At 42.0% G+C, this 10,811-nt stretch overlaps 1 protein-coding gene across 2 annotated transcripts in view; it reads left to right on the forward strand.

Annotated features, from left to right (window-relative positions):
* SNX18 (sorting nexin 18) overlaps positions 1–5,330 on the forward strand; it is a 28,539-nt gene extending 23,209 nt beyond the window's left edge. Inside the window, exon 4 of one of the 2 annotated variants that reach the window (XR_015555109.1) lies at positions 1,939–2,014. Coding sequence is in view for 1 of the 2 variants with exons in the window: in XM_004422806.3 (XP_004422863.1) it covers positions 1,939–2,192 (254 nt within the window). In the remaining variant the exon portion in view is untranslated. Of the gene's footprint in view, positions 1–1,938 lie in introns of both variants that reach the window. The other variant, XM_004422806.3, reaches the window with a different exon arrangement.
* The last annotated feature ends 5,481 nt before the right edge of the window (positions 5,331–10,811 follow it).

A 10,811-nucleotide genomic window follows, 5' to 3' on the forward strand; every position in this document is an offset into this window, starting at 1 on the left:
TTTTCTCTTTTTGGGGGGAGGAGAACTCTTTCTTTTTCTCTTTTTAATATAAACTACAAGCAGGTAGATATTATTGCTTCTCTAGTCCTGTCAGCCATAGAAGCAAAAAGTGCCACACTTTCAGAGTGATGGCTTCTTAGTGGAATTGGTCAGGGGTCTTCTGGAAGCTGTGTTAATGCAAATGACCTCTCTCTACCGAGCAGACCCCACTTCTCTGCTGTGGGCTTAAGTGGAAGTGGGGTGTTCTCTCTGCCCCAGAGCTCTAATGCTTTTCACTTAAAGATCTCACTGGGGATAAATAAATGAAAATATACGCACAAACATACATATGTATGTTTAACATTTGGTGGGTTTTAATTTCTCAGGTCTTGAGCTATGTCAAAAAAACAAAAAACAAAAAGCACACTGTATAACCTCTAAGGGTTTTATTTAATAGCAAGTTTACTCTAGATTATTTTGTAGGAGATTTGAAGAAATTTAGAAATAGAGCTTTTTCCCTTGTATATTTCGCCATTAGCTAAAACTGACCATTTCTTCCCCCCTCCCCCAAAGCCCCAGTAGATAGTTGTGTGTCATAGCTGCACATCCCTCTAGTTGCTGTATGTGGGACGCGGCCTCAGCATGGCCGGAGAAGCGGTGCGTTGGTGCGCGCCTGGGATCCGAACCCGGGCCGCCAGCAGCGGAGCGTGTGCACCCAACCGCTAAGCCACAGGGCTGGCCCCTAAAACTGACCATTTCTGAAACAAAGTCCCTCAGCTTCCCCCGCTCCTCCTAAAACAGGCTACGTTTTTTTTCCCCCTTGGTATCATCATGTTCTCAGATTGCCAAGCCAGGTGTCCTAGATGTTTCTCTCCTGTCTTTCATCATGGTTTAGTAGAATGAGCGTTAGGTGGAGTCAGGAAATCTGAATTCTTGAGCTGGCTGTGCTCAAGTGATTTGTGCTTTATCATCACTCATTTCCAAGAATCCGTGAATATGCTTTATTTCCTATCCCTAAATACCCTCAGCCTTTTGTGTCTTCATGTGACTATGCTTCTGAGGGAGGGTGTGCCCTCATGTAGCACCTGCCAGAGTGACCGTTCCCTTCCCTCTCCCTCGCACACAGTGTCTGGTGACGTTTCTTGACAAGAAGCTGTGGCCCCTCTAGCTTCATTCCCAGGTCATCATTAGGAGACTCAAAACTCACTGATCCTTACAGCCCCTAAAGAAAAGTTGGTGAATCCTTACTTCACAGGGCCCTCATGCTCCAGAGTGGGTCTCCTGATAGACTGTGGAGTCAGAACCAGGCATGCGTGTATTATTCATCCCTTTATCACCAAGAAGACACAGGCTTGGCCAGCCCCAGTGAGGGTGGCCTCTAACTGTAGACTGCCAACATTGCCCAGCCCCCTCCAGACATGGCATGATTTCCAAAACACAACCCAAGTTGGTGCTAACGTGTTGCAGAGTCTAGTTCTGGAGTCTTATACAATAATTCTCTGGTGAGACTTTCTGAGGAAGTGGGCTTGCATCTGCTGTGGGGTATTGTCTTTAGAGATAACTCTCTTAATATATGTATGTGTAGTGGTGCCACACCTTTTCTCTTAAGAATGTGAAAACTGTCGAGTTTCTTGATTTGCCTTTTTAGGGACAATTCCTTGCAGTTTATTATCTATTATGTGTAATATCTCTACTTGGAAGAGATAAAACATACTATAGATACTTGGTCAACGGGAGCTGTAGTTTTGATAAGTGAAATTTCAGCAATGGGGGTGTTTTCAGAAACTTGACCAGATTTCTTTTTTTAAAATAAGTAATTACAGTCATTCCTTTAAATTCCAAAGGACTTTAAAATAGTTTAGGCAAGTATTTATAATGCCTAAGATTCTGTTTACTATATAACTATGCCATTGGAATATGTGTATATATTTTTTTAATTGATTTTTTTTTTAACTACAGGAGCTCTTACCAAAGTAAAGGAGAGTAGGCGACACGTGGAAGAAGGGAAGATGGAGGTCCAAAAGGCTGATGGCATCCAAGATCGCTGTAACACTATTTCTTTTGCCACTTTGGCTGAAATTCACCACTTCCATCAAATTCGAGTAAGAGACTTTAAATCACAGATGCAGCATTTCTTACAACAACAAATAATATTTTTCCAAAAAGTGACACAGAAGTTGGAAGAAGCTCTTCACAAATATGATAGTGTTTAATGACTGGACATTGGATTATGTACTTTTTTCAATTCAAGGATAATTTCTACAGCAGAATAAAAACTGCTATCAAAGAGCTGTTGCCAACTATCAGTGGTGGTACAAGGATGGATTTGTGTTCAACTGAGACTCAGCTGAATATATAATTATGTAGGAAAGAAACAGTTAATATGGTTATATAATAGAAACAGTACCACACATTGTAACTAAATTATACTATGTATGCCTACACTACCATTGTAACTTTTGGAATAATGATTATACTATTTGCCTTATTGCTTTTTGAAGTATGGGTATTTTAGTGCATACTTTGTAGACCTCAAAACCCATGAAGGGTCTCAAAGAAGCTGGCTGGATAAAAGCCTGCTGTGGATGCCTTTTACTCTCATAGATCGGGATTACCCAAATTCAACCTGTTCTCTGTTTACAAACTCCAACTAGAGCAGCTATGCGACTTTGTGCCTTTAGACTCTTGGCTTTTCATTTCTCCACCCCCCTCCCCCCTTTTTAAAGTAACCACAACTTTTCTGATTGAAAGAGTGAAAGGCCAGTGCAGGGAATGACAGACTGCTGGTAACCTCATATTGGCGCAGGGGGCGGGATGGGAGGATCAGCCGTCATCAGTTTGCACAGCAAGTTTTGTCTCCTGATCCATGCTGGTGAGCGCAGCAGAGGTAGACTCGATGCTCATCTTTGGATACGAAGTCTATCAGGGAAGAAAACGGTGCCACTCTATTCCCTTAGGTGCGATAGTAGCCTGGCCTCTTCACTCAAGTGTCCGGGAAACTTGGCGTGGAGATTTAAACGAACATGTCTTATAACACGGAGAAGGAGGAGTCTAATCAGTCGGGGACACAAGCACAGAATCAGTGATGACACACACCTGGTTTTAGTTCTTAGGAGGGTTTTCTTTTTGTTTTTGTTTTTAGCTTGAAGATTTTCTTTTAATTTCAGTGTGATTTTTTTTTTTTTTTAATGGATCTACACTGTTAAATGATTGAGACTCCACTGTGATTCACTCGTTTACTTAAATCAAAAACTTTTCAGGGATGTCTGTAAAATTCAGTGTTATACGTGATGAAAAGTAGTGTTGGTTGATCTAAGGAGGGACCAGAAACAATTTCTACTATTCCAAATGCTGAAGGAAAGAAGTAATTTTTTTTTAAGTATTGATAAGCCCCAGGACATTTAACCTTAAAAAATATTTTAAATACATTCTTTTATTATTATAAGGGAAATACAAATGGCTGATAAATACCAAAAAGATTCAAAAGCAGCTTAATTTAAAAAGCACAAAGAGATTCTGGCTTGAAATGCCAAAATCTCAATGTTTTTATAGTTGCTGAGCTAAATAATGTGATTCTTGAGTTTACAGATTTAAAAACTGTCACTGAAAGGTTAAAATATCTACTGTTTTTATGAAGTCAAACTTATGCTGCCTCAGAAATCCCTGGGTATTGAAATGGTAACACGGAAGAGGGCAGTTTGAAATATTGGTGAGTCACGTTGATTGAAGAAAAGGGTCACTCTGCAGATAGTCATAAAAAGGAAAGGTTATTGAAATAATTGCTCAACAGCACATTTACTCTAAAAAGTAATCTCATATGGGTTGAATTTTTAAGATCAGAGTATCATAATTTTGAGCAAAATTTTATACCTTAGGTAACTTAGAGCCAGATTTAACATCATGTGGCTTTGTCTCTACTACAGAAATGTGGAACTGTAACCAAATATATTTTCTCTAAAAGATCACTTTCTCTTGTTGATTGCAAAATACAGTTCTATAAACAAAACCCATAGATATATATATAAATGTTAATTTTATTGCAGAAGTTTGGAGATTATAATTATAGCACATAATTTAAGTTTGAGTCTGTATTGAACAAATAAGCACTATGCTTTTCAAATGATTTGAAAATCAGTTTAATTTGCCTCTTTATTTTGATGGTGGTTTGATTTTTTTTTTTTTTTTTTTAAAGTAAAATCACTAAACTTGTGCAGTGGTAGCATGGAAATTATCTGAGGTGTCTTGTATGATTCTGCTTTAGCTGGGGTGGACATAGCTTAAATTATAAAAACTAAAGATTAAAGTGCAAGGAAGTGTAAGTTCATGCTGCCTACTTAGAAGAGAACTTTTGGTTCTTCATAACTATATAACATTATAATGCCACTGATTCATAAGGGGTTTAAATGAATTTTGTGGGGTAGTACACCAGAATTATTAGTGTTCATATTTTCTTCTAAGATCTTTATTTCTCTAACGTTCTTGGTCCTATTGAAACATTTCAGTATACAAAAATACTGCAATGTTAATACCCAAGAGAAAAGCCATCATAATGTGTATGCTGGTCATCGTGATCAGTGTGGTACAGTTTTTAAAAATAAACTATCATGCCCTTCATGCCATTACTTGTCTTTATTTCTATAATTTATAATTCTGATAGATGATGTATTTATACCATGAGGGCGTGCACTTGAGCCTGGTTTTGCTGTTTTAATTACAGAGAGGGTTGTTTATGTGCTGTGACGATAAGGTGGTGAGACTGGTTCTGCAGCCGTGCATTGTAACCCCATTACTCTTCTGGGCTGTTGGATCTGAGGTGCAGTTTAAACCCAGAAGAAGGGAGCACCTTTGAAAGGGAAACATGAAGGCAGCGCACGTTGGCTTGAAGAGAGCAGTAATTGGGATTTTCTTGGGCTTCATGGATACAGTTGTCTTACATTTATTCATGACAATACAGCAGATTCTTAAATGCCAGTTTTTAATTGTCTTAAATTTTGCTGCTGTTCTCATGGTTAAGGACTGGAAAAATGTTTTAATCTGTCAAGCATGTAAAGTTTATGTATAAACCGTTAAATGTCACTCTTGACCAAGTTCATTGCTGTAGCCATTTTTTCCATTTATGTCTTGATTTCTTCAGAAACAAATACCATGTCTGATACCTTTAAATCAATAGGCATTATCCAGTTTTTCATTTCCAACTTGATCTTTGGCTAACAGAATGAGTAAAACAGGGTGTTATTTATTTGTAGACTAAAAATGTTGAATATTGTTTTATTTCCTTCAAAATGTTATGATTAGTACAGGTCAGCCATGTTTATCTTTTAAAAAATAAACCAAGTTTGCTTTATTTCTCAGCTCCAATGGAATATTATAGTTATTTTTTCTCCATTAGGCAAGGAGGCATTTATTTAACGTGAAAGACTCATGCAGGAAAAGGGAAGAGCGTGTTCTCTGTCTGCAGCTTCCATCGGCAGTGGCCGTAGAAATTATTCATGAAATTCTATAGCTAATTTGGTTAATTTAAAACCATAAGCCATGCAGCAGGTCCCACTGCGACTCTGCTTATGTTAGTGGCTTCAGTAGCTGTTACGCACATAGCAGTAAATTGTGAGTGCGATGTTTTGAAATAATAGCTGCCGTTGAGTTCAGCGCCTGACATGTAGTGGGTGCTTAAGTAAAGTACTTCATCTACTGTCTCTGTTTGAGGACTGTCTCTGTGCCAGAAACAGGCCAGCTCAGACCAGCCTAATGCAAAATATAAAGGCTCACGGATGGGTACAGGGACCTGGTGAATCCCACACGGGGCCAAAGTCCCATCTGGAACTAACTAAGCTTGCCCTCTGTGTGGGGCTTTGTAATCTGTCAACTTCTTTATGGGTCTGTTTCATTCTTTTTTTTCCTGTGGCTCGGCTGTCTTAGCATCCTCCAGGGTGTCTAAAATGGCCAAGCCATCTTTTAGTTCAAGTTTGCTTGAGCTGGTGGAGCACACCTGACCTGAGGGAAGGAGAGATTCTCTTAAAGAGTGTGTGAAGGAAGAAGGGAAGTGGTTGGTACCTCTTAAAGTGGACTTTATCTGGTAGTCCTCACAACAAACCTGGAGATCCCATCTCCTGTTTATAGATGAGTTAAAAGGATTAGAGAGCTCTAGGTTACACAAACTAAGTGATGAAGCTGAGATTCAAATTGGAATCTGGCTCAAGCCTATGCTTTGTAAACTGGATTACATTGGGTGCCATCTCCCTGCTTTTCAGACAGCCCTTACACCTTTCCCGGGTCGCCACTGCTGGGTTGATAGGGATTCGGCCATTTTTTGGGCACTGGGCACGAAGGTGCAAAGGGAACCTCTGGAAATCTGCTCTTTGCAGTCATTTCTCTTGGGAAAGACGCGAGTCTGTGGTCCCGTCACCACGTCCCCAGTGGTTCATGTGTTGCACTGCCCTCTCTCAACAGGGAAGCAGGCCAAGTGTGACTTTTTGATAGTGTTGTGAAGGGAGAGAAGGAAAAGAACCAAAACACAATGGTTTCCCTTTCTCTCCAATCCCCACCTCCATTCAACTATAAACATGTTTCATTAGCCATAAGAACGGCCTTAGCAGAACCACAGGAACTAATGTCAAGTCAAACGTTTAATTCCCGTTGGTCAGGGTCGGGGTTAGCCATGACAGGTTCCACTTGGTCGCAGGTAGGAGCAACAGAGATTCCCAGTTAGTAAGCTCTGGGGAGTCTGAGCAGTGGTGTAGAATTCTAGGCAGAGCACAGAAGGATGCTGTGCTAGGACTCCGGGGGCAGGAGCCTAGAGAAACCCAGCCGAGCATCCGCCTCTGTCCCAGGCCTCTGAGTGGGGCAGGTACTCTGGGATTGGGTCATGGCTACAGCCTTTCTAGGGATCACAAGTTCCTCCTACTTGGTCCTGATCCCAAGGTGTCCCAATCCATCAGTCCTGTGACAGAGACAGAGCGTCCAAAATGGCCACTGTGGCCTGCCTGTTTTAAAGTACAGTTCGCCTTCTTTGAGGGAACTTGTACCACAAGTCTGCCAAGAGTCAGGCCAATTGTCCCCATGAAGCTACCTTCAAAGGGACTTAGAAACACACAGGATGTGTGGTATTCCCTTGCTTGGTCCCATCAGCCTATCTGGAAATGATTTCTAAGTTTGAAGTGGCCAGATCCATCAGACCTTATTTTTCTAGAGGTTTAAATTTTCAGTCACCCCAGGAAATGGCTGTCAGGACTTAGTAACTGCTGAGTGATTGCACTTCTGCAGCAGAGCTGGGAAGCTGACCCAGCATGTCAGTCAGAAAGGCAATGAACTCACTGGGGCGGGGGGTCATGTCCTGGCTTCTCTACTCTCCGAATGACCTCAGGCCACTCACCTCCCATCTCCGAGCCTCAGTTCCCTCAGTTGTATGATAGGCCCACTTAGATTTTATTGAATTATTGAGAATATTAGATTAACCAGTATGTAAAGTCCCTACCCATTTTGCAGTACTCCCTCTCTCAACCACGAACATGGGAAGTGATAAAAATTCCAGAAGTAGGCACTTAATGAATGATAGCAGTGTTCCCAAACGTCATGTGACCTTGAGCTAGGCGACCACTTAATCTCTCTGAGCCAGTTTTCTCTCTGTAATGGGATATAGTGCCTCCTCCACAGAAATATTGTGAGAATTGAATGACTAATGAAAAGCCCTGAGCCCAGTGCATGACAAGAGTAGGAACAATAAAGACCCTCTGTGGTTATATGAGAAGGGACAAGATGAAGGATTTAAATAATAAGAACTCTGTATCAGCTGTGCTGTAGAGACTTAAGGAATCCACACTTGGGTCCAGTCAGGCAGGAGTTCCTGCTTTCAACCGAGGCTCTTTCACCTTCCATCAGCTCTCCCCTGATCCAGCGGGGCCCAGGTCCAAACCCCTCTCCAGGTTCCTGCTCCCAGAACCCTCGCACAGCATCCTTGCATATTCTGCCTAGAAGCCTAATCCTCCACCTCTTCTCAGACTCACCAAATTCCTCCTGCTGGGGTGGGGAGGGGTCCAGCTCTCAGAGAGAACCCCTTATCAATAAGGCTCCTCTCCTGGTCCTGAAGAGCTAAATACCAATATGTTTAGGAAGTTGTCCTGTAGCTCTTACCAGGAATATCTGAAGAAGACAGCTCAGAATTCTGTTTTTGTTCACCAAATTAATAATGATTTTATTGACATGTGCTGCTTTCACACCTTAAAAATACGTACATGAGTCCATAGTTCTGATCACTTTTTTTACTCAGCCCCTGTTTGTGAACTCCTTTGTTGCCAGCTGGAGTAGCCGGGTGCTGGCTACATATTCAGCACAAGGCTGCAACTGTGTGAGACCCTCAAATCCATGAGCCTGTGTTTTTACTGAACCAAAATACCTACGGGGAAAGTGAAACCTGAAATCCTGGAAAAAAGGGCCTTTCTTGACAAATGGTGCTTCTTAATGGCTCCTATTCTAGAATTCATGGAAAGAAAATTTGACCTTTTCAGCACTCATGCTGACAGGTGATCTCATGATAAATTCCACAGTTATCTGAAGGATTAGAAACTATCCGTCAGTCATTAAAAAAAAAAAAGACAAGGAAGCTTTTTATATACCAATACCAAATATAGAATTTTCCCAAGAAAAATTACATGAAAAAAAGAAAAGGGCAGAAAAATGTTTTATATGCTATCCTTTGAGTAAAAGAAAAATAAAAATGTCTGTTTATATATGCATAAATTATGAAGTAGATGCAAACAATTGGTAACAATGTAACACTGTTTGCCTTGGGGTCTGGAAACTGGGTGGCTGGGAACAGGGCTGGGAGGGAGATTTTTATTGTATACCTTTTTATATCTTTTGAATTAGAATGATTGAATGTATTTTCTATTTTAAAAATAAAAATAAAGATGAATTTTAAAATCAACAGAGGGACTAGCAATAAAAAAAACACACAAAAGCAGGGTGGAACTACAGCTCTGTGCCAGCCCCTCTGGGCCCTGGAAGCAATCGTACAAGCATAGAAGGAACAGTCTTGTATGGACCATGGACTCACCAAAATGACCAAATCAATCTTCACCGTGGTATTCCCTGTTGAAATTCAGCAGTGTGAGGAAGTGAATGGTTAGATACAACACAGGTTACTCTTTCATCTTCTAAATCAAAACCTCTCATCTTCCTCTCTTCCCTGTGAAGCCTTCCACAAGACTCAAATCCCAGTGTCCTGTCCCTTCTCTGACTCCTGTCACTTTTGTGATGGCATTTAGCAACTAAGTACCCGTAGATCCTGGGCCAAGATCTATTTCTTTTTCCTACCACTTATATATCAAGTATTATGCTCTAGGTATGGCACTGTTACTGCCATTATGTGCATTATTTTATCTACAGGAATCCCCTACAAAACCATTTTACAAACAAGGAACCTGAGGCTTATAGACATTCCATAATGGTCACACAGCCAGAAAGAGGCAGAGCTGGGATTTGAACGCTGGTCATCTGATTCCAGGGTCACCTGACTCCAAAGCTTGTGTTATTAATCACTTTACAGCCTGCTCAAGAACACAAGGGGAACATGCTCGAGCCAATGAGGAGGTGGTGTGGAGTCTCCTTGAGGACAAGACCTGTCCCTGTGCTACACCTCGCTGGGCCCTGCAGCATGCTAGGCACTGGGGTAGATACAGGAGAGCTGTGGTTTGGAGAACAGAAGACCTTTGTGACTCACCAGGTTTAAGAAGAACACAAAATTGCATTTTAAGAAATAAATGAAATGCCGAAACGCTCGCCCTCTGCGTTCGCATCACCAGCACAAGCAGTGTGCCTTCTCACGAGGGCCGTTTCCCACAAAGACAGACCTCTGTTACAGCCCAGGGGAGCGGAGGGGTCAGCCCCAGGAGGAGAGAGCGGGCCGGCGCCGGGCCACAGTGCCGGCTTTGTTCACTGCGGGCCTGCTTCTGTGCATCATCAGCTTCCCGGACTCAAATCCGTGCCTCAGCAACGTGACAGTGACCACACATCACGCCCTCCCCAGCCATTTGTGAACGGCTGTTGTTTTAACTGTCAAATCCATAGAGGCCAGGTTGCTGCTGTTTGTTCTCCCTAAATGCAACTGGCCGAGTTTGCAAGAAAGGCGCCAGCTGAGCTCCAGGAATCATGAGGAAGGCTGGCCTCCGAGCCGGTGGTCAAGTGGTCTCAGGAGAGGTCAAGACTGGGAACTCACCTCCATCAAAGCTGTTTGGAGTCTGAAGCCCTAAATAAGATGAGGAAAGTAATAAACTGCCATGCTGGTTCTTTCACTCCTTCAAAACAAAAACTTTGAATGAGATCAGACTTCGTGTCTTCTGCATATTCAGCATATTCTCTCCTGCTTTACCCTGTGGGAAACCAAGTCATCATCAAAAGGTTGCTGTGAAAAAGGGAGTTGCCCCAATATCAGCACACATTTGAGTCATTTAGCTTCAAAGCTTGATGAAGCCCTTGGCACAGTAGAAACATCCCGGACACGGGGATTGATGAATTCGTTCATTTGTTCACAAATATTTATTGGATGCCTATTATGTTCTAGGCCTTGTTCTAGGCACCAGGAATACAGCAGTGAACAAACCAATGCAAATCCCTGCCCTCAGGAATTTACACCGTAGTGGGGGAGCCATAATAATCAAGGTATTGGTGAAATTGTGCTATGTGGGTGGTGATAATTGCCTTTGGGGAACAATGAAGTGGGGAAGGGGGAGGGAGCTTGAGTTGTGCGGGGTGGGAGAATTTGTTAATTTAAATAAGGTGATCAGGACAGGCCTCCCAACCTGAAGTAAAGACCTGAAGGACTTGAGAGTGAACCATGT

The sequence above is a fragment of the Ceratotherium simum genome, chromosome 18, assembly GCF_057802395.1.
Source record: "Ceratotherium simum simum isolate JZ-2026a chromosome 18, ASM5780239v1, whole genome shotgun sequence".
Taxonomy (NCBI): domain Eukaryota; kingdom Metazoa; phylum Chordata; class Mammalia; order Perissodactyla; family Rhinocerotidae; genus Ceratotherium; species Ceratotherium simum.